Here is a 26,407-nt window from a genome sequence, read left to right on the forward strand (position 1 = left end):
AACCTGTGTAAGTCATTGTAGAATATGGCAGATCAATAACTGGCATGGAAACTCCAATTGGGGCCCAGTAGAGCACAGGTTCTTCTGTGTGAAGGATTTGGCTTACATATTTCAGTCAAAAAAGGCACTGTAGGTGTACTATAGGTGTAGTGTTTACAAACTGATGCTTGATAATGGAGGGATGTAAATTAATATTTTGGAATTTCAGAGATAGATAGCTAGTGAGCTTTCAAATTTGGCTAGCTTGTTATCCTTCTTCAAAACTATGTTTACAATCTGATTCCGCAAATAGCATATACAAATTATGAAAGATCCATTGAAGATTTTAGTTTTTCACCAAAAAAGCTTGTTGATCACTAAATGGTATCCTTTTGGTAGGAAAATGACAAATCGCAGAATTGTGATTAGCCGTTGGTGAGCGAAGCCCACAAAAAGTTTAACTGTGGGCAACTTTCTCTGGCAATATCAGCCGAGTTGCTTGGTTCACTCAGTTTCATAGAAAATGAATGGTCTTCTGGCAACTGGTCAACCGAGTTGCTCGCTATGTGAATGGGAGGATAGAGGAAGTAATGTTAGCCTGTTTTGGTTTGCGCTGCGATGTTGACCTGCTCTTATATAAACAAACTGCCTTATGCACATCAGTCCCAATAAATGTTTGATGCAAATCACATGTTGCTCTCTGCTTGCATTTGTTTGTTATCTTTACCTAAAAATGTATATTTATATACTGTGCTCTCGGAGAGTAGCAGCTCTCTTGCTGTGCCTGTGTCAGTGTCTGCTCCACATCTGCTGTCCACCAAAGGCCTCAGACCAGAACCAGGGTGCAAGGGCACAGACCTCAGCAGCCCATGTGACTCACCAGGCCACAGGAATGGGGGGAGCTTTTTGACCTGGAAATGAAATGTGCTGCGACGACAGCACTGCACTGGCAGTCCGATATGAAAAAGACGTATTTCCAGCCTGGGGAAAAGGCAGCATTTGAACGAATTCTGGTGCTCGCGTGACAAATTGCTGGAAGTAACTGGCTAAAACCAACACTGCAGCCATGTGAGAGCATAGGGGTAAAGCAAACAGCTCGTATTTTAGGGACTACATGGTCTAACTGTTGGCAGCCGCTGAAGACTGAGCTGTCAGATGAAGTTAAAGTTGTGTGTGTAGAACATCAAGAGCGATTGCCTGGGCAACTCTTTTCATACAGGCTACAGTTAGGCAGCTTCTTGCCCCTGATTTTGTATCACACCTCCAAACTGATAATCCTAATTTGTTGTCAGTACTTGTGCTTTATCTGTGAATATCTGTCCCCAGTTTACTATCCATGGTGTAACTGAAGGGCGAGTTGTGATCATTGTGAGGTATCTTGGTTGATGATTGGTATATGCACAGTTAATAAAGTCCTCAGATGCCAGGATACCAGTTGGCACCGGTGAGAGATGTGCCTTCTGATACATGCTTGGTCCCCTGCCATACTGTGTGGAAAGTAAGTGCAGTAAGTGTGGAAAATACTGCAGTCACTGGTTAGTAGGTGAGTGTTTCAGAGAAGTACACCAATGTCAGCTTTGCACCTCAGGATGAGGGAGTCCTTTATTTAAGTATACAAATCAGGCTAGAACTTTCTTTGGCAATTCTAATGGCACAGAATGACTGTTATCATTCATTTACACAGGCAATAAAGCATCCGCCCACACAATATTAATGTTTCATTGGTTTTGCTAAACGGATAAAAATTAGTGAATAAAACTAAAAATGTCTCTGTCCAACATATGCTTGTCAGATATTATCAAATCATTCACACCAATGTAAAGAATTTTCAGGTTATACTTCTTGATAATAAGTAATTTTGCTAAAATTGCTTTACGGGCTTAATCAGCTACTTTAGCTGATATTATTAGTCACAAACTCTCACTTTGAATACATCCAAATTGTGCTTGCTTTACTAAACATGTCTATTCAGCATACACCGATAGATTATTTATAAGCTGCATAGTCATTCTTCAGAACACTGTAAGAATTATAATTTACAAAAATGGTTAAAAGCTTTGTTACTATATTACTGGATTAGAATGTCTGTTGTATAGATCTTTCTGGAACATGGTGAACTCCTGGCCTTCCTCTGCACAGCTACCAGGAAGGTGCTTGACACCATCTTTGATATAAGATGTTATTATGACTAATAATATCCTTCTGTTTCTAATGGAATAGCGAATTTCAGGCAAATGCTATTTGTAGTCATTGGTGGGTGACTCTAAGAGATAGCATTAACCAATGATCCCATTCAGTAATTTGGAAGCAAACAGTACAGGTATACCATGACTCATTCAGAAAATTAATATGTACAACACTAAAAAATGTGAGCTGCTGAAGCTAATACAGGAACAATGGGAGTGCATATAACAGTGAACCCGCTCACATGGAAACACTGTTCTAAGAGTCTCACAATTAACTCATGTCATTTAACATAACAATATTCATATGAAATTATGCTTATGTACATATATAATTTGCAGAGCAAAGGTGTGCTGTTTCTCAGAGATTTATATCGACATTAGTTTAACTGGTACTTGGTTAAGAAATATTTTAGTTTATTACTCTACTGCTCTCCAATATGGAATGTACAGGTACAGTGTTCAGGCACAGTCTGTAGTTTGCTTGGTCTTGGTGTTCAGCAGCCCCTATAGTCTTTCGTTGATTTAAAATGAACACTCTGTAATCCCTTTGCAATGCCATTGTAGAATTATTGACCCCTGGTTTCCTTGTTCTTCTCATGGGTTGTTGCTGTCAGGTTGTCTCTGTACCAGATCCTCGACTTCGATGATCTCCACCACCAGGTCTCTGATCGCTCTCACGCAGTCTAAAGCCGGCTCCTCCTCCTCATACTCCTCCTTAACCTCAGAGGGGCACTCCTCACTCAAGGAAGCTGCCTCCTCTTGAATCCCTGCTGGACATTCAGCCTGTTGGGCAATGGCGCCACCTTCTGGAATTTCAGTGGTAATGCCTGCATTGAGAGAGAGGGGCGGCTCTTGGACTTCTTCTGCTGGGTGAGTTATGGTGGGAATGGTGCTTTCTGCAGGGCTGACATCAAGACAGAACGTTCCGGATTGTTCCTTGCTCTCAGTATTTATGATTAAGGGGAAAAGGGTTTCACTTCCCTTCAGGTCCTCAGGTAAGTCAGAGCTGGCCTCAACTTCAGCAACTGGACAGGCTACCTCACTATCCTTCACCTCTGCAGTGGAGTCAGGCAGGACTACATCACTTTCTTTCTCTTCTGTATGGGAGCTCAGATGGACTGTACCACTGTCCTTTCCCTCAGCTGGGATGTCACTTTGGGCTGTACCATGTTCTTTCTCATCACCTGTGGTATCAAGATGGACTGTACTATTGTCCTTCCGCTCAGTAGGGGTGACAAGATGGACTGCGTCACTTTCTTGTATCGCCAAAGAAGGGGTAATATTGCCTGGTTTGTCTGCCGCTGGCTGTTCAGCCGAGGTCACCTCTATGACAGGCACGCCGTCAATGCTGGTACCTTCTGGGGCACCACTGAGACCGGGCGACCCTGGGCTGATTTCTGAGGGGTCCTCTTTGGCACCAGCGCTCGTCACACTGGGGCTGGGCGGACGCTGGTCGGTCTGTGGGTCGGTGGGCGCGGCCTCCTTCTCAGTGGCCCCTCCCCCAGGTGCGTCCACGAGTGCCTGGCTCTCCAGCAGGCCATTCCCCTGCAGCGGTGGAGTGGGCTGCTGGGTGGAGGGGGGCGGAGCCTTGGCAGGGCTGGAGGGGGCAGAGCGGGGCGGGGTCCCCCTCTCGCTCAGGCTGGCCTGACTCACGCTTTGTAGGTCCGTGCTGTCCACAAACAGGTTGTGCTTCTTCAGGCTGGCGGCCTCTTTCACCACTAAAAAAACAGCAGCGTGCATCATCATAAACATGTCATAACAAACAGACCCAACTGATGCAGCAAAGGGATTATGAGTCAGACGCAAGGTTAAGAAAATAAAATAATGTTTTTGCTTCAGCAGCAGGTGCTTGTACAGTAGCTCCGGTACCATCTAGTGAGGGAGCAATACAGTTCTCTCTACATACAGCAGCTAACATGAACGTCCATTTTCCTCACCTTCATTCAAACTACATGCTCTTGCCCTCCATTCATATTTTTATTCTTTAGCTCATATCAGACTGCATATGTGTCACCTCCAGCCATATTCATAATCAACACCTTCAGTAAAAGCTAATCTTTTCAAACCATCTAAATGCACTCCATCAGTATATTCAGCTGTATGTTATTCACCTCTATAAAAATCTGTAAAAATTCTACACGGATTATAAAAGCATACAACATACCTTTGCTGACTTCTGCGGTCAGTATTTTCAACAAGATGTCTTCATAGACATTTTCCACTTGTATAAAGTTTGTGTAATCAGCAAAGATATACTGATCAAACTTCTGAAGTTCCTATAAAGAAAGACAACAGCAAGCATTACATGCATTCTTGTTTTTTCCATCAGAAGTGATGTAGACCTTGTCCACAATTAATTCAATTAACTAGACATAAACTGGATTTAATTCTACTCCATGGTAAGCAGTAAATGAGGTCCCACCAGTGTTACAAAATAACTGGGACAAAATATTTCAACTCAATACAGAACATTCAATGTGTAGCTGATGATATGGTTGGGTGATGAAATCTACAATTTCAATTTAAATATGCAGAACTCTGTAACAAGATGTGTCATGACTGGGCAAATGAGCTCATTGACTGACTTCCCTGATTGGTTCACAGCCCCGCAGAGGGGCGGGAGCAGAGGTGGTAGACTGGTTGAAATGTAGGAACCTACCAGTTTGCAGCTGGGAGCCAGGCTCCTCTTGATAGCGGGCAGGGTGATGTCCACCAGTGCTTCCTGAAAGATCCTCTTCCGCACTGTGCTGCTGTCATAGTCATATTGCTGGAGGAAACAGAGAAGGAGTCACTGAAAGGCCTTCATAGCAATGCATGTAATGAGGGGGTTTTTACACACAACACTGTTGTTTATCACTCCTTCCTCCAATCACTCTGATGCACTGTCTGGGTCCAAAACTGCTCCCACACCCCGTGTCCTCACAGTCAGTTGTTGCCAGGCCATGCAGCAGAGATAGAGACCCTTAGGGTACCCAAATCTAGGCTTGATGCAGTGCCAGGTACTTTCCAGTTATTTGGTAAATGGCGAACCTTGATGGACTAAACAGCCTATTCTTGTCATGTATTCTTTTTTTCTTGTGATACCTGCAGCTAGGACAACTTGTAGATGAGAGGTCAGGGGCTAATAACAGTTACAGGAGCATTTATGTTTTTATTTTAACATAGAGAGAGCCATTTAAACTGTTAGTACATGACTGTAATGAGGGAAGGTAAAATGTGAGGCTTGGTCCGGATTCAGTGCAGGTCAGGACACTTACTTTCAGGACTCTGAGCTTGGCCTTCTCCATGACAGAGCCTGGTTTGGCCTGGCCATCTTTCAGCGCCGTCTGGAGCAGCAGCTCGAATGTGTACGCCACGTTCTCCATCAGCTGCAGCCAAAACAAAACCAAAATGACTAACTTCGGAAATGTCTACAACGGAGCAGAACACCATTGTGTCTAAATAGATGTTGGTGTGCAAGAACCACTAACGCTAAACTCACAACCGGTGACAAAACCAAAGTGTTTTTTTCCTCAAGAGAAGTGTGATTAACAGTCTTGACAAACTAGCCTAGAGTTCTAGCTTGAGTACCAAGTCTAATTCATTTCTCAGATTAGGATCAGAAATACAAAATCAGGGGGAATGACAGGTCGCAATCCACAAACTGGTACCAATTGTTACTTCTGGCAGATGCTCACTGTATTGACATTGTGCAGACAACAGAGGGTGCCAGAGGTGCAAATTCTGAAACATGACCTTCCTCTAACCAAAACTTTAAGGGCGGAATCTGCAAACTTCGAACGGTCTTTGACATGCATCACGTGCATGCATGTGCCACAAGCTCTGTCCTTTAACCTTGGAACTTGACCACTCAATTCAATCAATGCTGTACTTCTGAACCATTCCGTTCTCTGGACAGTTACAGACACTCTGGGCCTCTGGACAGTTAAAGACACCAAAAATAATATGGGATCATCACAGAAAACCACATTGTGAGAGTATGGTATGTGTATGATTGTGCTGGCAGTGCAAGGTGACAAGTAGAAAGTAATGGGCCTTTCAGCAAGTTAACCTGTACTGATAGGCCCATAGACAACCCTATCTGCTTTTTTTCATCTGAGATCTATTTTAGGCCAGAGGAGGATTGTCCGTGAGGAGGTTCACCTGCTGGATGTCAGTCTGGGCACTCTGGACCAGCCGGTCGGTGTTGGAGAACTTGAATCTGTTGCGAAGCTCATGGAGCTGCTCCCGCAGGACATCCACACGGCGGTAACAGTCCCGCAGGCTTGTCCTCCGCAACTGCCCCAGAGCCTGGGGCAAGGGGGGGTCACAAATTAGACATACAACTAAGCTGCAAGGCTCTTCATTACTGAGCAGTGATCCTTCCCTCTCAGCTAAACCATAGTGTGCCTGGCTATGCAGGTTCACTGTCACTATGACAACATCAACAGTGCTGCTGAGTCATAATTTGCCTACATCACACAGTTGGTGTAACGGTGGGGGCCGGCGCTCACCTCTTTGAGCCCGTCTCTGTTCTCCTGGAAGTCTCGGCACAGCCCGTCCATCCTCCCCTCGCACACCTGCCGCGCCTCCTGGAAGCCGGCACTCACCGGGCCCATCAGCTCCTCCAGGATGGAGGTCAGGTACGGCTGCACGTGCTCCGAACAGTACCGCACCGCCGGCTCAGACACCATAGCTGCAGGGTCGGGTTAGGAGAGAGAGAAAGAGAGAGAGAGAGAGACAGAGAGAATAACAGATTGGTGTGCCAAAGTGCATTACGGGCAGAAAAACAATGACTTCTGCCCCCCGTGAAAGAGAGCTCTGCTGTTCAGTTCTCTGCAGGATTTAACCTATTAACAAACACACACACACACACACACGCACACACACACACACACACACACACACATAGACCTAGATCTCCTCGCCAACAGTCGGGGTTTGTGTTTGGGGCTGAAAGGTGCTCATACCCTGCAGCTTTCCCTCCAGGAAGGTGCGGGAGCTGATGATCTGGTCCATATTGGAGCGGATGAGGGCCTCCTGCTGCTTGGCTGAAGCCGAACACTCCTCTCTCAGAGTGGCGAGCTCCTCCCTGAGCTGGTCCTGCACCAGCGCATAGGCCGCCTCCACTGTCTGCGGGCACAAGAGTAGGAAATACAATGCTTGCCTTCATCAGGGCTCGGCCCACAAGGCCTCCAAGCTAAACATGCAGTCTGCGTGCTGCTTTCCAGGGCTGAAACACATTACTCTATTGTCCTGTAGGTTTTCATTTCAACCGTAATTTGGCACACATGGTCTACCAATCAGCAGCTCAACCAGATCTCTACCTGTTGAATGAGCTGTACTTTGTTAGGGTTGGAGTAAAAGCACTACAGGACTGTAGATCTCCAGTAACAGGGTTGGGCAGCTCTGCTTTAGATCAACCAGAAAATCAGTTACTGTGCTCCTTTTGCTGTCTATACTTAGTATCTACAGGAGAACAAGGACATGACATCTAAGACCATCCATGGCTACCCCATTATCCCATCATGAATATTCACAAGATACATTGAAACGTTTAAGCTTCAATATAAGGCCGTTGGTCTTTATAACCTGCGATAAAGCTTCTACTATATAACCTGAGGCACTCAGCCCATGTTTATGGTAAATGGACTGCATTTATCCCAATAAGTATTAGCTGGAGTCTTTCTATGAACTGAAAAACCCAGGAAAAGTGTTTGGTTGGACATCCCAAATGCACATAAATCTGCCTAGTCATTCCAATTGCTTATCTTATCCCTCCTTGCTTCCTTTCCTTGGATCCTTTTCTAGTATGGAAGGCCAAACAGGTCAAAAATACTTGCAAATGACGTTTAGAATCACGCAGGGTCAACATGTTCTCAACACATTGACAATGTGTGATTCCAGACATCAATTTCACGTATTTTTGACCCGTTTGGCCTTCCATACTAGGAAAGGATGCATGGAAAAGAAGCAAGGATGGATAAAATAAGCGATTGGAATGAGCCCATGGCTTTTGACTTGGTATGTGCAGTATTTAGCTTATCAAACCAAACACTTTCCCTTTATAAAATGCTTTTATAGCTTGTTTATTTTTGTTCACTAGGAGCCATGGAATGCACATAGAGTTCCAACCAGACCATGGTCAAATACCAAAAACATTTTCACCCCTACCACTTCCTGAAGATTACTAACAATTTAAAAGACATGTCTACATTAACAAAATTATTATTCAGAACTTCATCATTCCTTCATTATTCTTTCATATAATGGCACCTTTTGATAGCAATATGTTTCATGGAAAATTTCAGTAACAGTAATTACAGAATTAGTGTTTTAAATACATATTAGACCTATCCTTTCAAGTATGCATATTTAAAAGTTATTAAAAACAGGAATTAAAAACAGTTGTAAATGTGTTGGACCTGCTTGTATTCTTTGTCACATTTACAGTAGATTAGTGAGAAGTATGTGAAATCCCTGTAATAGCTAATAGAGATTCTATCACCATGCAGCATGTCCAGTTAATACAACTTTGTCCAATAGGGATGTACATGTACTCTACCAGGCTTGATTTAAAATTGAACAGTTTACTGTGTGTCACCAATGGCAACCCAAAAACATGGGGGGTGGGATGATGTCACTCACCGCAAACCACACTCTCTTCCTCTCTGTCTTCTTCCCCTTCAAACGAGGCAGCAGTTCCGTTTGCAGTGAGGGCAACAGCTCCTCCATTACAAGGTTAGCCAGTACCTAGAGTGCACAGCAAAGTGTACAGTCAGTGAAGACACAACAGAGTGAACAGCTACTGAACACACTGCCGTGCAGGCACTGAACACTCATCACAGGGCATAGTGCAAAAAGTACAGTCACTGAACATAATGCAACACTGACTAAACACAAGTGTTGATCACTGTCGGTGAACAGTAACTCAGGGCAGAGCGTAATATTACTGTTTGAAGCAAATCTATACAAACTATGGGATGCAAGTCTCATGGTTCCAGTCTTAAACTACAATTAGCATTTTCATAAAAAAACTGTACTGAACATTTTTATTGTTGTGCGTCTTCAAATATTCAATGCATTACTATTTGACATAAATTTTACAGAAACTAGTTATAAATAATTAAATTGCCATGGAATAATTAACTGACCAGCCACAATGCCTGTCGTATAGTACTCAGTAAATGTTTGTTTCACTGTGTGCAGTAAACTCTCACAGTCTTTCAGTGAGGTGTTGACCTCAAACAATGGGCAAACTGAAGTAAAGGTGCTTCCTGAGGGACCGGCTCTACTTCCTGTGCAAAGCGTTTACTTCACAAAAACAGGCTCCAGGGCTTCCAGAGCAGCTTGGGCTTTTAAGGCCCTGGTTCCGGTCACAGGGGTGGTTAAGATGTTACCAGCCTGAGTCCAGGAGATGTTTTTTATGTGAACTACGACTGTGGTGTGAGTTTAAATCACCCATGGCTCCTGAGGTTTCGGTGACACAAGCAACCTCTAGCAACTGACCTGAGGGCTACAGGTTATCAGTTTCTGTCAGCGAGAGATGAGACTCTCTACCAACATACACTAATTACTGTGAAACTTGGGGCCAGTAATGTTGGCAATAGGCACTGGGTCATAGGACACAAAGAACATAGTGTAACTGCCGTTCCCAAAAATATTGGTGGTTTAAAAAATGAAATACATAATAGTACATCTGCCTGACCTGAAACTAAATTCCAAGACAAACCAATCAAGTTTGATTTGCTCCGCTAATAACTGTGCTAAAGGTCAGTGGACAGTGGAAAAGCTAGGTTTTCAATTCCCTTTTGCAATTTTAAAAAATAGACTTTAGAGTCAGATAAGCTGGAAGCAACACAGCTGGTTTAAAGAGACAGTTTTCTCATTCTCCTTTTAAGGTGGATTTAAGTGCGATGTACGTCTCACTTTTCAAGCAGCGCTTGCTTGTCTAAACATTTTCATGGCAGCAGTGAGACTAGGGCCCACCTGCACATCGCTGCCAAGCAGCATGTCCCATGATTCATAGTGACCCTTCTCCTGCCTGTACGATTGGATGGCCTTCAGGAAGGCCTGCACATCACATGTCGTCTTCTTCAGGAAGTCTGGGGGGAGGAGGAAGGAGAATGCTGACAATTCTGTAAATTACAAAGGACTGCTGCAACGCGCCGAAGGCCAGTCACGCCACTGATTGTGCAAGGTGTCGTTATGCTTTATCTCTTTAGCCTTTAGCAATGACATGGTGAGAAACTATGAGACCATTAGGGAACTTGACACTGTCATAATGAAACTTTGAGAAGGGACAGGGCAAGGGTGGGGGGAGGGTAGAGGGGGGCAGAGAGATTAGTAGTAGTTCGGTAGTATGAATTGGGTCGCTTTCTGGTTGTTTAAAATGACATTTAAAATGCATTTATTGTGAAACACCAATAAAGTGGGGCAAATGCCCACAGCCGCAGTGAGGACAAAAATGCTACTGAATGTAGAAGCCAGAGCCGGGTCAAATATCTATCACTGTTAATTAACATTATTCGTTGAACAAGAAACGGGAAACATAGTCTTCCCCATCCAAAGCTATATTTGGCTTCAGAAGGAAAGAAGAAACGATGTTTTAAATGTGTGGAGAAATAAGATGTCTTACAAACCACTAACCCTACTAACCACAAACTGTTGACTCCATCACGTTGCCTTTCCATCACAGGAAACACACTTCACATAGTGGGATATTAATAAAAGGCTAAAAAAACAGAATGCAGTTGCCGGGCAACTAAAGCAGACAACGTGTGCATCTGCAGGGTTGGGGGGAATCTGCAACAGCTTGTAAGAAGATGTGTGAAACCACACTTTATGCAGTGGGGCTACACCTGTGAATTCTGAAACCTTTACTATTACTGTAGATGCAAGCTATCTCTTCAATCATTTTACATTAAGTTCTTGCAATCTTGCCACGTGTCGCTGCTGAGTCAGAATATCAGTGTTTCAGTGATGACATTCCCCATGGAAAATGTATGACTCCGATGCTACTGTGAGCTGTATCAGAGTAGTATACTGTAAGTGTAATATTCTTGCTGTGTGTACGTATTGTCCTCTCTCTCCTGGGCCAAAATGTATTTACTCCAGGTGCAATGATTTTGGTGTTGTATTATACTGTATTAAGCATATTAATATTAGTGTTATAAATGTGATAAACACATTCTTCACTATATCAAAATAAGGAAGAAAGATGGTAGCAGAAGGTTTGGAAGCTGCAGCGTCTTTCTGCAATCACTTTCAGTGTTTTCTCTGGAGAGACACAAATCGACGGATAAGACAAATCAGTGATCGGCGGTACCATGGTTCTGGTGCCGGATGCAGTCAGTCAGTATGGAGATGAAGCGGGATTGGCGGTCCTCCTGGTGGAAACAGAAGTAGGCATCCCTGTGGTAGGGAAGGTGCAGGTAGATGGGGAACTGTCCAGGCATCACCACTATAGGCGCGGAAGACTCCTCCTTCACACCTGAAACACAGGAAAACAGTTTTTTAACCTGGGGAGAAAGGCCATTCGCAGTGTCACAGTCCTTAAGGATCAAGGTATGCAACCTACTGGTGTGGCTGAGTCCTAGTCGTGTTATTGTGACATTGATCAAGGTGATAAACATGAATTTATTCGTAGATCTCTAATTGATAAAGCACACTGTATTATAGCAGACATTTAATAGACCTGAATATTGTTATCACTATTAGTACTTTAATCCATATTGTTTAAAATGTATTGTACATTAAGTATTGCACGCTAGTATTACGATTAATCCTGGAATTAATGTGGCAGATGAAAGGCTAGTCCGTGTCACGAAGTCAAAGGACATGGAGTCATGTCTTTTTTACTTGTAGGATCAGAGAAAACAGTTACAGGCCATCTGGTTTCTCTAAGTGCTTTCTCCTTTACTGTACTGGGGAGAGAACCAAGCCAACACTTGTTTGCAGCTTCAAGTATCAGAAAATGCCTTTCCCAGAGAAGGATTTTAAAACGGCTTGTCCGCGCAAATTTACAACAGTCCTCCTCCCACCAAGTCAGATTTAGGGAGCTGGGAGAGTAGCATGCCATTTTATATGGATCATGGGCCCTTGCAGAGCATGCTTCCAGCACAGCTGCGAAAGTGAGCGGGTCGCATGTAGCGTGTAGCGGCGGCCTAAGGGGGGAATCAAACGCCGCGGGCTCGGGGGTGTACGGCCTGACGCACGCAGAGCCGCTAAGTGGTTTTCCATGCGCTGTGCCCTGGGGGGGTGGGGGATTCAGTCTGGAGGGCGCTCTTTGAGAGGAGCGCTTACGGCGCTCCGGACGTCCTGAGAAAAGGAGACATGGGTTTCCCGCCAGGAAGAGCTGGCCCCGCACACGCAGGTCAGAAGTCGCACAGCGGAGCGCGAGGCCGCTCTTTCGCGTTCCACAAGCCGCTCGGCCAAGCCGTGGGAGTTCCAGACGCGCCAAAAGCGGCCCCCGCGCTCTGAGCCAGAGGCGTTAGCGCCTGCGTGTCATCTCGAACCAGACCCGGGAAGGGGGGGGGGAGGGGTCAAATTACTGTTAGGGTCTGGGAAGGCCTTGTCCACCATGGCCGTGTACTGCTCCTCCGATACCAGCACGCTGCCCCCTGTTGGCTGGATCTTGTGGCGTGGGGGTGCTCCTTTTGTGAAGCTCTGGAACAGAAGAGTGTCTGACATTACAAGGCACCTACGGTAGGGCGGTTCCCAGAGAACATAACGCCCAAGCCAGTTTTCCTTCGCGTTCCAAGGCATAAACACATTGAAATACACAAGTGAGCTGCTTGGCAGATGTCTGGGATAAGGTTTACTGAAAATGCTATATAATAGGGAGGCTGTGAGGTACAGTCCACAGGACAGCTGACTCTCAACTCCTATATGAATCCCCCCATGTGGCCTCCTTTAACATAATTATTATGATTATGCTCCGTATTATTGACATAAATGGCTAGCTGTTTTAACAAAATCATTTCAGATCTCGCTTACAAGCTCAATAGGAATGACATGCCTGTTAGCTGAAGCTTCCACACTTCAAACAAACCCCTTGCTAAAAAGTAGTAGTGTTTACTTAGGTTTTCTTGATTTTTGCTAAGTTTTCCCAGTTTTTTGGTGCAAATAAGGATATTTTAGATATTTACAGAAACGGCACTGAACAAGCCACATTTCAATTATCTGTTGTTTATAGAGAATGGTCATGTACACTTTGTAGGGACTCTCCATTTGTTTGAGTCATTAGGACATTTCTGACATCATTTCCCATTGGCTGAACTCACCTCATTGCTGTCATGGCACTCCAGGCTGTAGTTGGCTCTCACCACCACGTACCTCTCCTTCCATTTCCTGGAGTCGTCGAAATAAAGCACGCTCTCCTCGTACAGGATCTCAGCATCCTCTGGGGGTGCCTGCATAGACAGACAGAGCTAATCAATCACAGAGCCATCTATTGAGCACCTCTCCTCGCTGTCCTTAATGGCTTATCCAGCACCTGTTATTGTTTGATATTACTGCAGGCACTGTCAGAGGGCATGGGTGTGAGGACAGGGAGCGGAGCCTCGTCAGCCTCGTACCCTCTGTTTTAGGAGGTGCGTGTGGCCCGTCCGGTGCTGCTCCACCTCCTCCTGCAGCTGGGAGAAGTAGGCCACCGAGTACTGCCTCCGATAATGCGGGCTGAAGTTCTTCAGCTCCGCCTCCGTCCGGCCTGGAACACAAACATCAACCGGTAATTACATATCCATTTAATAATTATAATAATTTAAATGACAAACATGTTGACCGTGAAATAATCTATCAATACAACATTGCGCCTAATACTGTGGCATCATCAATCATCACAATTTGCACACATTTTTTGTGACAAATCAGTGGTCACTGCAACACATACCTGTTAAATATTGCATTAATCATCAAACTCTGTTTAGAAATGCTGTGCTTCCATAATCAGTGCCAATACTGTACAAATAACAGTATTTGCACAATGACTGCTTGACCATTTTGTAGGTTATTTTTCCAAGGGATATTAGATCCAAAATATAACCCAGGAACAGATCCATCAACCCAATTTACCTATGATTATAGAAGGGTGAATTTTTAGGACTAACTTCACTGGCATGTGACAAAGCTTTTCCCTGGATTTCTTTGATAGTGGACAGACAAACTATTTCAGACGTTGAGCAAAAGAAACAAAATCATATCATAGTAACTATTTTAAGGTGGAATAGATTATAAATAAAGTACACAGTGCCACAAGTGACTCCTGCAATATATTATGGCGCAAGCTGTGCTGTAACTGTCAGCTCAAATGCAGTGCCAAATACGAAGGCCAGGATCAAACAGTTCACTTCATGTATATTCCATTCTTCACTCCAAACCTCTGTCCGCATTAGCGACCTTTTGCTTGGAGCTAGTCGAAAATTTCCAAACTTTCTTTTGTGTGAATCATTTTACCGACAAGAGTAATGTCTCTGGATATACGCTTAACTAAGGAAAATGTGCATCCCAGAACTGGGTCTACGTCGGCCAATACCGACCCATTAAGACTTCACAGATCATGTGCCAGCACGGAGTCTTACTTGCTTAAGCCCAAGCAAGTATGAGCAGCGTTCATTAAAAGACTGATGTAGGGGTAAGAGATGTGCTGTGTAAGAGCCTGGTGGACGACAGGAGTGGCAGTTTGGAGGATGTTAAAATGAGACAGCGGTTTCCTGTCCAGGTCTGGGGCGGGGGGGTGAGTGGGGGGAGGTGGGGGCGAGTGGGGGGTGGGAGAGTGACGATGCGGCTGAAGATGAAGATGGCTGAAAGGAAGATAAGCAGACGACTCACAGCTGGCTAATCAACCCTGGACTTTCCGAACTGATATCCATGGAGGAGCCCCATATCTCAAATTAAATTAGATATTTCAGATTCTCATACAACATAAACCTTGTCAGATACGTTCTTAGTCCTTCCATGTATAATACACTGCATTGGCATTGTACTAAATGCATGTATGACACAGACAGTATGTCATATTTGTTTGATTGTACCCTGTGGTGAGCTTTGGATATTGAGGTGGCAATCCTCAGCCAGAAGAACTAAAATGGCTTCATTTAAAAAAATAAAAAAAAACACATATAACTTTCTAGTGGTACATACAGTAAAAGAACAGGCCTTTTCCTTCCTTGTCACTACGGTGACCAGTGTCCCCCCTAACAAACCCCAACCTAGACTACTTTCGGCATTCCCTATTGCATACTGAAATTAACAGCAGTCACAGCTTCACAATTCACACAGGGATTTCAGAAGATTTTGAAAATCCACAGCACTAATTACAAAAGAAATTCAAAGCCGGATCCCCTCAGTAAATACTGTACAGATATATTATATGATAGACTGGGCTCCACCATTTCTCTGTGCACCTTACAGATGGGCTTGAGTGCAAAAGAACCCTTTTTTCTGAGATGATGAGAAGATGCATTGTAATTAGATGTAATTACATGATGATTACCCCAGTAATTACAGGATGCATTGATATAGATAAAGAAAATGTGTGTGTGTCTGTGTTTGTGTGGGTGTGTATACAGTAGTACTAAGTGTACAGAAGGTAATGTAGTTATCTATTGTCAGAAAATGTCCCTGTCCAAAGCTTTTCCCCTTTCAATCACAGCAAAGGTTGGGCACTGCTGCTTCTCTGCTTGTTAATCAGCATTAAAGAACTGGATTGTGGGTAATATTCTGCTGAGAGGCAAAAGTGCTGTTCAGAGGGTGTATGTGTACATCACAAGGACTTCAAGCAGAAAGTGGAATAAGTTCACCTCCTTCCTTCTATTACATGCCACAGCCATTCAAAGCTAGTAAGTCCTGCATGCATATTTTATTATAAGTGAGATATACGATGACTAATATTATAATCATTCCCCCAAAGAAGAGCCCCCAGCTCGGCCCTGTCCAGTAGCCGTGCCGCGCAGAGTGGATATCCTGAAGTGTCCGGAGCGGCCCTTTGATTCGCTCCACGCACTCGCCTGTAGCTGCAGCTGCGCGCGCAGGAATGCGGCGGCTTCCTATGGAGCAGGAAGCTGGGGACACATCGCTTATCTCCCGGCACATCACCGCACGGGGAAGCGCCGACACCGGAGCGGGCTCCCTGCCTGCGGGCGAGCGAGTGCGTCGCTCACCCCGACACAGCTCCGTGCATACCCAGTCTCAATGCTAAATATGATTATTATTATTATTATTATTTACCTTTGGTAGGCTAGATGTTCTTGTCTAGAGTGGCTTACACGGCCATATTAAGTGCACACCGCACTGCACGAGCAAGGGTAAGGATATCTATGAATAAACAGTCTAATGTAAGCTGACAACGTATCACTACCGAGAAGCGCAGCTCTTCATGCCAGCGTACAGGCAGCCCAACATGAAACCAGATGAGGTCATTTCCTTTCGCTAATGAAAAGCAGTCAGTACAGGAGAACGCAGATGTGAGATCAGACGGCACTCTACAAAAATATACCATATTTGTGCAGAGCGTACACAAACACTCCAGCTCTCATTTGGTCCTTCCTCTCAGGAGAAAGAAAGAAAAAAACAATCGAGAACTCCATCCTTGTAGATGAGAAGCTGATTGTTGAGACTGTGTGGAAGGAAATGTGGCACGAATATTTTTAAAATGCATTGCCTGGAGTGTGTACAAAGAATGTTTTTCACACACTTGTTGGCCTCTGTTCAATGTTTGTCTTTAAATTTGACTTACAAGTAAATGCAAGCATTATACTTTTTCTTCACAAACTTAGTTAAGCTTAGTTTTAGTTTTTTTTAATAAGCTATTTTCAAAATTCAATTTCAAATGACTGTTATAATAAAAAAATTACATGATTGCTTTTAATTGTTAGTCAAAGTTAAGGACAAATGTAGATTGAATCTCAGCTGCTGTTTAATTAATTTCCACTTGGAGTCCAAGTCCATACGTGATAATAAAACAGATAAGACACCACTGACTTTGCAGAGCTACATGATGAACACCTTAGTGCAGTCATGAAGGACAAACTTATACCATCAGGTGTGCCTCAGCACATAAGAGAAATGGCCATTTGAAATATACGTACCCATATACAGTACATGGTTTGGTCACATTATGATACCAACTGGCTGGTGTCATTTACAATTCATAAATTTCCCAGTGCATTCTCTGTTAGCTTTGCAAATACCCTCACTCAAGGAAATTTATATAGGTTACACTATACATTCACTACACTATACAGGAGTAGGAGTGCATCAACCTCCATGGTTCAAACCTTCTACTTTCAAGCTTTCTCTGAAAATAAATGGTAAAATGAATCATATTTTGGAAGCATTAGACTGGCATGTGGACATTCTGTCATTAAAAACGTATTCATTATCATGCTCCTGAAAAAAATGGATGTGTGTTTTCTTTTATAAAGGCTTGGATCCATAAGCATCCACCCTGGCTCATTAATCTAGTGCTCCCAAAAAATCTATTAAAATGATAATATGTACTTCTGCTTGCTATAAACTGGCATATGAATAATCCTGTTACCCTTGTTGCAGTGCATACTCAGAGATATAACTTCTTAAACAGAACTAGGCGATGTGAGGACAGAGTGGTTTGGCAGACCTGATAGTCTGAGACTGTTTTTCCATTCCTCCACAGTCTGCGAAAATGCGTTCCTATTTTGAAACGCTTTCGGTAGTTTAAATTCATATTCTGAGCTTGACTCCTGATCTCTGTCTTTGCTGCTCAGAAGGTTATTTACCACACCTAATGTGTTAAAGAAATTACCTTTTCTGCAGTCCTGTCCTTGTTATCAAGAATGCACTAGCCACACAGAGTGTAGGAACAGAACTGTGCAGGAGGTTTGCGCACACGAATAACTCTGAAACAGTTCAAACAGTTGCAGTCCTGAAACGGCCCCAAAATAGTTTACTGCAGTGCCTTCTGAAAATACACCAAGATTTTAGACAACTGCTCTGGGACAGGAAAATTGTAAATCGTTAATTTCAGGGAGACAGACCTCATAATGTTGTGTAACAAACAAAAGTAATTCTCAAAGCTATTCATCAAAGTCTAGGACATATTTATTTTGTGAGGGAAACATCTGGTTTGCCTCCAGATATGGATTTGTCATAGGAATACGACAGAATGTGATTGGTCCTTGCTTTTTTGCCATTCCATATCTGCATTATAGGCTGTTCTTATTGGTTGGCCTGTTGTTCTCAAGGACCAGCTGTTGGAATGTTAGAAGGGCTCTTCAGTTTCACATGTACATGACAAAAATGTGGCTTATGTTGGTCTAAAGCAAATACAACCATTTAAAACTGTTCTCCTGAAAACCACTATACACTGACCTGTTTTCTGAGTTTCCCCCAATTTTACCTACTATCTAGTTATTCGGCAGCAGACAGACAGGCCAATTCTCACCCACCAAAATACCTCATTTATATATCTCTTTCCACTCAAAGTTTCATAAACTGGATTTTAGCCCATTTTCCATTTGTCTGAACAGAGAAAAACAGACTTGGACTTGAAACTGATTTGAAGTGATTCCTTCAGGGAGAACAGCTGCTGCAGAAAGGTCAATGCTGACCTTGACATCACCACAAAATGCAGCTCACTGCGACTGGCGCATGGAATTGTGAATGCCATTACACACAGTGGAAACATGGTGTCCGAAGAGTTCCGTGATACCTGCGGTCATTTTATGGCGTGTGATCTGTGGCCTCACCTTGGCTCCTGAACATTGCTACCATAAAGCCGTCGTGGCAGATCAGTGACAAAACTAGTTAGCATCACCATGATAGAAACACTGAAATTCTGTTGAATGTTCTTGATGGCCCAACAGGAAATTTCACAATAAAACAGATGAATATAGTCTTTACAGAATTAAATATTAGGAAGTGGGCAATTCCGGATTGGTTGGAGATTTTGTTGCATCAGTTTGCTTGATCTTGTGATTTAAGTGAAAGCTAGGAGACTCGGCCTGCTCACACATGGTCCTGGAGCCATTTTGGGTTTTAGCATGTTTCTATGAGTGCTGAATCATACAGCTGCCACACCGATGTTGTGCTCGGGCCACAGTTTTGAACTTTGCCAGTTCAGAGTAGTTCACAGGATGACACAGCCAACAAAAATCTGCAGAATGTTAGGCACCATTAACAGTGTTACAGCTTCACGGTTTTACGGACGGTTTCTGGCAGAATCCCCATTCCAGAGGGTTTGCACAGATCGGCTTTTGATCTCTCCTTTTCATGTGAGATATTTCCTCACAAGATAAGATGTAATAAATACATTTTTGAAGAATCCCTGAAATTGAAATATGCACTGTGAATCTTTTATCAACACATTTTTGTTACATTTCTAAAATGGATTGTGAAAATCTTTAAATAAAGGTGTCAAGTTGTGATGAGATGGCCCTCACCTACACTGTAAGGGCTGTCCAAAAGGCATAAACAGTGAGTCTTCTTGGGTGGGGAATGGAAAATAGGAAATTGCAAGAACCCACACCATATTCATCTCCTCCTTATAGTCCTTATATGGAAGTTGAAGTCCAGCGCTCCGAGGTTCCGCACGCTCTGAAAACCCTGATCCTTGAACCAAGCATGCCCAGTGCAAGCATTGCTGAATACCCAGACCCCTCCTTTTCTTCTCCTCCTGAGTGAATGCTGGCAGCCACATGTGCAAACACAACTTGAACCTGGCAACCATACGAGGAAGGGCCCCTCAAAGACCACAAGGATGCCTCCTCTGCAAACATTAATAATATAACCATAATGACATGAATAAATGAGCTTGTGTACAAGGACTAAAGAGATTTCAGACCTGCCCCATCACAGATAGGCTATAAAAATCTGTGTGTGGGGGGAAGCATTCAACCAGACTGTACGAATAAAATAAATACTTGCACGTGGATATATTTTTCTAATGTAAATCACCTATTTTAAGAGCAAAATAAAATTATGAGCTGAAAAGTACTCTTTGCATTGTAATGTCCCCTGACAGTTAACAGTGGATAAAAGTGCTCTCGCTTAAATGTTACCCAGAATACTTCACTCTCGAGTTATGCACATGCTTTGGTTTTCAAGAATTCCCAAGAATTCCCAAGGTTCATCTGACCAGGGTTTTGGCAAAGTTACCCACTGCCCTCAGTTCAGTTACAATTTGATGGGTGGAGTCCCTGATAGACAGTGTTAACATTTCCCACCCTTGTAAAACATTTTTTATTATAATAATGTGCTGCTATAATGTGTAAACAGCACTTACAAACACAGAAAGTACCCATTGAAGATTTAATGTGAATCTAGACAACGAGCAGGGACAAAATTTTTTAGAAGGTTAAGCTCTATTGGTATCCTAACTCATCTAAACTGGCCAGAAAGTATGAGTAGCCTTCACATCTGTTTTTTTAACAAGCTATTTTCAAAAATTCCATTTCAAATGACTGTTATATTTGGGCTTGCACCAGCGGAACCACAAAACAAAATAAAGAAGGGTTTTTCAGGTAAATCCAGCCAAAACTGGGAACTGTTTTTAAACACAAGTGACTTGCTTTCCTCGGGTCCCAAGTTTATTATATAGTACCTGATATTTCAACCTCAGTAACTTCCCCCACCTTAAGAAACTTTTCCACATTAACATTTTTTGGCATATCATTGCATGAGACAACACTACGCCGATGACTCATACAGCCAATGCAGCGTGTGCTATTTATAGGCTGACAGAGTAGCAAGTTGATATTCACCTGTGCAGCACATTGATAAACATAAATCAACCAATATTGCTTCTAACATTACAGTGCACTGTAAACTCACTTCCGAAGGATGCTGCATTGTTTATTTGATGAAAAGTTTTTGTTGACAAATATAGTTTGGCATTTGTTATCTTTAAATGCATGATTTTGTAGCAACTTAGTACAATTATTATTTTTTTTAATTTGAAGTTACATAACAAATAATAGGGAACAAAAAAGCCCACATGTGTTCTTGAGCCCAAACACAGAAGATAAACTAGCCAGTAAATGACCAATTTCAGCTACAAAAAGAGGTTGTTATGCTAGTGCATGGTAGTTGCTGTCTTTATGCAATGCAAGATGTTTAAAATTTAAGTTTGTATTGTCTGTAATTTGTCTTCTACATACAGAGCTGCAGAAAGAAATGTAAACTGCATAAAGGCAAGAGGCACAGTTTTAGTGACAATCTCTAAATATTCTTTAAACTGGCAGGCTGCCTTCATTGGTGGTGAATTTTAACTATATAAGGAATACACTACATGGCAACCCAAAATCCCATATAAACTGCTAGGCTACTGTTTTATTTTCTATTTGCTAGTTGCCAATTTATGCACAGAAATACTGTATAAACATTTAGATAGTAAAACGGTTATGGTATTTCATAACATATATGGGTAGCTTTGTCAAATTGTACAGTTTAAATGATCTGAACTAACCAGGTGTTTAAATAACCAATCAAGAGGGGGATTTCTTGATTCAGTCACAGAGAAAATGAACGCTGCAGTAATCATCTGTAGCCTTCCAATTAGAGTAGACATGGCACAATTATGAGTTTCAGCATGTTTTCCTCTCGTAGCTAAAAATAAAACAAAACAAAACCAAAAAAACATTTCTCCATAAACTTCTACAGACTCAGAGCTGGCTTTCATTACCTACTGCTCTTTAAACAATGCTGTCCTTCATCCTACCGGGAAACATAAGGTTCAATGATGGAATATACAGTCTGGAAATGTCTGTCACACATTGTTTGTTTTTTTGTTTCTTGGTCAACAAAAGGTACATGGAAATTTTTTGTTAAAACTTTTTTCTGGAATGAACACGATCATTTCCTTATGATAACCCCTGAAAACTCCTTCATGCCAAACCTAATGGAATTGCTGGGGACACAGAACTGAAATGGACATTGTGTTGGCCTCCTCATCCCTGATAAAGGAGGACCCAGCAGGAAGACTGGGTTAATGGGTTTCTCCGAAGGGACTCAGGGAATGTCGCACTAAAACAGACTGTGTATGATGGGATCCACTCCTTCCTTTTCAGGGAATACCACTGCAATCGCAGCAGGTACCTGGAGCTCAATGTCTGCTTGACTGCTCAAGAGCACAAGATTTGGCATACCTATCTGTCTAATGATGAGAATACTGTGCAGTGGCCTCCCCGTGAACACCTGTTCCACTGGGTCCTTTTGTGGCTACTGTTTTGGTTCTTTGGTCACAGTTAACACAATTTCTTTTGAGGTAGCAAAAAAAATGTACACGTGGTCCAAAACTGACCTTGACTAGCCTGATTGTACTCAGTGAAACAAATAAAGAAAAACTGATATAGTTAATTTAAATAAAGGTATATTCATTGTTCATATTATGATATTATTTCCATAATATTGTTAGAGAACTATAAAGATTATAGCCTATTAGAAACCCTGTACTTGCTCATGTGAGACTATCAGATTCCACTGACTGACAAGGCACACAATTATAATACAAATGTAGGCCTATTTGAAACAAATTCACCATTTTGTTATTTATCATTTTTTCTAAATGCTTGATGGCAGAGAAAATATTTTTCATATGATTAAAGACAGGCAGTCCTATCATTTTTTCAGGAATGGATAACACTGAGCAGTGCCAGGAAAATGTGATTGCCTAAAAAGCACATATTGCCTATTGTCCAGATTTGAAAAAGCACATTTGGAAATCAAAGACACATATGACTCTTTCTGGGCTCACCAAACTCAGAACAGCTACATTCTATCCAGTCACCAGCAAATGACAGACTTATCTTGCATACAGATAGCAGTTATGTGTGCATAATTTAATATGTGCACACATTAAAATGGATTTGTAAGATCAGTTTTTGAAATTACATTAACAGTCTTCAGTGGAATCCAATCCCTGTACACAGAAGCACGTCTTCTTCTGTTACCACACAATTCACAAAAAATGAACTAGCGGCAATACCAAAGCTCATCCTGTCTCTTAGCTATAAGAATTCATTAAAAGCAGGCCTCTGCACTTTCTCATGCATCTCTGTGAAAGTAACCCCAGAGGTTTCTGCTGAGCCAATTGGACTGCTTAACCAATAAGTTATGACATCATCCTAGAGGGTGGGGATCTAGTATGTCATTCTGATTAGTAACAGATTTCTTGGCTTTGTTCGCATTGATGGGTGTATTTGAGTTTCTTTGTTAAAAAATATCTTTTAAAAAAATAAATCTTTTTTAAATGACATTTGTTTAGATTCTGTAATCACTGCTGAGCCTCACCGATTCCATATAGAATGTCCCCAGGTGAAAGGATGCAAGTAGATATCAGTGAACCAAAATTAATCCTCAGGGTGTGTCTCAACTGTCAAGTTCTGCTCTGTCAGACACCTGACTGAATGGTGCATCAGCCTGGGGTCCAGTCTGCCTATAGTGTGACATTTTCTATCCCCAACAGAAGGGTCATTATTTCCTATTCCTAATGCTTCGTGTCTCCTTGGAGCATGGTGGTGTCTTCTTCACACTAACTTCCCAGTGGAAGAGTGGATTTTGCCATGCACGTTGGGTCAGCCCAAAGTAAATATGCCACATCCCAGAAAAGTTGAGCACAAGAGTCTGATTCATCCCCTCACTGAAAGGATTCTTATTCTACAGGCCCTCCAGCTAACCTTGAGCTTTGGTCACACTGCTATATTTTAAATGGCACCAATAATTGGAGGGAACCAATTTCTGAGCTTCCTCTGGAAAGGCAATACACTGAACGTGTGTCTGGGCTGAGACAATTCTTAAACAATTAATATATTTACATAGATGGCGTGGCCGTACTGCATAGATGTTCAAGCCATGCATGTTCATACTAAAAGCAGGCTAGTGGACTGATTGGAGGTTAACAATTCATTGGGTCCACACATTTGACTTTTCAAGCATCCCCTATCACATTCATGTCCTAATACCATGACTAGCAAACCAAGCCCCCAAACAAGGGACAGTGAACAGTTTAGATGACATTATAACCAATCCTCACTATAAGACCTTACATGGTGGCAAATAAGGGAAGTCACATCACGTGAGAAAGTTTCACCCAGAATAGTATTATGGTCTTGTAAAACGTCCACATTTTTGGAGCCATGTCGTGATAAATAATGACATCAGGATCAAGCGAGGATTGGTTTTACGGGAAACTTCTTTTTCGTTTTAATTGTTGTTGTACAATATTAAGGCTACACTCAGAACTTTTGAATTGGGCAGAAAAATTTAATAAATTAAACACTTCACTGTTTAGCTATTGGTCCTGGTAATGTAATTATTTTCTAAATAAAATGAACACCACAAAATTATTTAAGTAGTTATATAATAATGAATGCTTGCACGTGTTTGATTTTGGTACAGCTGACAGGTGACAGGAAGTATCATTATACTGCCAGTATGGTTTGCATTACAATCAATTTTATGGTGTGAAATATTATATTTGTTTATATTCACTGTTTGTGATGTCATATAATCTTTTACTGTGTATTGTGTCAGGCATAGCTGTTATTTTCTGTCAGAATGTGCTTATCTCTTGGAACACCAGTTATAGAAAATGATATTATTTTATCTGAATTGGACAACTATGTTAAATAAAGGCTCAACAAACTACACTGTGAAAACAGAAGTGTTCATATCTGCAATCTGCTAATAAACTGGCCATCCTGAGACATCCCCATAGTGAAATGAGAATGCCGTGCTATGTGGGGTGGAACCAACATTTCACAATGTTGTCTGATTTACAACACATTAATTCTCATGCGATAAAAAAAACTCTAGAAATGCAAAAGGCCCAGTGCTCTGTCTTAAAAAACAGAACCTCGCAAAATGGCAGGGATTAGAACAGGTCTTCTTCAAAGAAACAGAATCATGAAACAGCACCAATAGCCTATATTTTATTTAAATATCCACTGTTCTTTTGAGGGAAGTGTTTTTTAAAAAGCTCAATGTTTCTAAGAGGATGATGAAAGACGTTATTGCTCCAGAACAAACATGAATTCGAGTTGCAGACATTTAGAAGCAAATCATTTTATAAACAAAATTTAATAGTCCATAATTTGACATCTGAAACTTTAGAAATTTCAGCTCTAATGCCCATTTGCACCAATTTGAACTCAATGCACTTTTTATGGTTAAAGTCAACTGCATTCGGAAAGTAAAAATGCAAAACATTTAAAATACAATAATTTCTCATTTTGACTTCCTTTATCTGCGATAATTCGAGATTATTCCACTAGGCCTATTATATCTCCATGATCAATACGGGTGTCACTGTATTGTGTATATTAACACCGTGGTCGGCTCCGCAGCAGGGCTTTTCCGACCATGAGATGATACGTCCGTTATTTGTTTCCCAGAAGAACTAAAAAGCACGAGTGTGCTATAAAACGGAAAAAAATAGGCTACAGTAAACGTTAATCTCCTCCCTCCGCCACACGCGCCATCTGCAATATTATCCATTATTTTCCTTGTCGAGCCTACGCCAGCTAACTGGTATTTCAGAAAATCTTATGGCATGCAGAATTGAATTTTCAGTTCAACCACGACAATACGTCTACATCTAGGCAATTTGACGGAAATTCAAATGCGGTAGGTTCAGTCCCAAGGAATACCGCATTTTCCATACAAAAAGGCGCCTAATTCAGAGTCACATTTGCTGGAAAAAAGCCGACAGCAAACGGAATAAAAACAAATTTTATATACAGGCTAGGTAGCTAATTCATTTCGAAGATAATGTAGATTAAGCGTGAACTATATTAAGGGGGACAACTAATTGTTAAAATGTTCGTTTTGGACACATTGTTTGGTTAAATATTTGTCAGCATCATTAGGCTATCTGTTAATAGAATAGAACATTTGAGCGGTACTTCAACCTACACGTGCGGGGAAATGAGCAGGTAGGCTAACCTACTGACAAATGGTCCGTTACACGTAAACATCAGCCTTCAATAAGAGTCGTCCGCTCAAACTTTTTTATTAGGTAACTATCAATTCTAGCGTTGAATTTAATAACTTTTCGGTTACCTTTTATGTAGTTGGATTTACTTTCATCTAGAAGACTGGAGGAAGATACTCCCATAGTGCAATAAGGTTCTTCCTTGAATTTTCGTTTCAGGTGTAATTCCTTTATCTCTCTTGATGCAGCGTGTTGCTAGATCTACTACTGAATCGCCCTGCTTTTCGTGGCTGTCAGAAATGACGGGCGGGGACGCTGGGGTTTCCTCCGACCCATTTCATTAAAGTAGTGTAAA

At 42.1% G+C, this 26,407-nt stretch overlaps 1 protein-coding gene across 1 annotated transcript; it reads right to left on the bottom strand.

Annotated features, from left to right (window-relative positions):
* Positions 1-1,550: 1,550 nt before the first annotated feature.
* niban1b (niban apoptosis regulator 1b) lies at positions 1,551-26,369 on the bottom strand. Its single transcript, XM_064338572.1, has 14 exons — positions 26,181-26,369; positions 13,724-13,854; positions 13,430-13,558; positions 12,698-12,812; positions 11,473-11,637; positions 10,134-10,249; positions 8,793-8,897; positions 7,115-7,277; positions 6,659-6,840; positions 6,309-6,455; positions 5,423-5,533; positions 4,825-4,932; positions 4,330-4,441; positions 1,551-3,883 (listed from the first exon to the last, which is right to left on the bottom strand). The coding sequence occupies exons 1-14, from the start codon at positions 26,233-26,235 to the stop codon at positions 2,760-2,762; spliced, it is 2,763 nt and encodes a 920-aa protein (XP_064194642.1). The 5' UTR covers positions 26,236-26,369; the 3' UTR covers positions 1,551-2,759.
* Positions 26,370-26,407: the final 38 nt, after the last annotated feature.

This window comes from Anguilla rostrata, chromosome 6 (genome assembly GCF_018555375.3).
Source record: "Anguilla rostrata isolate EN2019 chromosome 6, ASM1855537v3, whole genome shotgun sequence".
Lineage (NCBI taxonomy): Eukaryota > Metazoa > Chordata > Actinopteri > Anguilliformes > Anguillidae > Anguilla > Anguilla rostrata.

Coding starts and splice junctions, on each gene's coding strand:
- niban1b (XM_064338572.1), bottom strand. CDS start 26,235: ATGGGAGTATCTTCCTCCAGTCTTCTAGATGAAAGTAAATCCAACTAC. Junction 13,559..13,723: donor CGCACCTCCTAAAACAGAGG/GTACGAGGCTGA, acceptor CTGTCTATGCAG/GCACCCCCAGAGGATGCTGA. Junction 3,884..4,329: donor GACCGCAGAAGTCAGCAAAG/GTATGTTGTATG, acceptor CTGTTTTTTTAG/TGGTGAAAGAGGCCGCCAGC.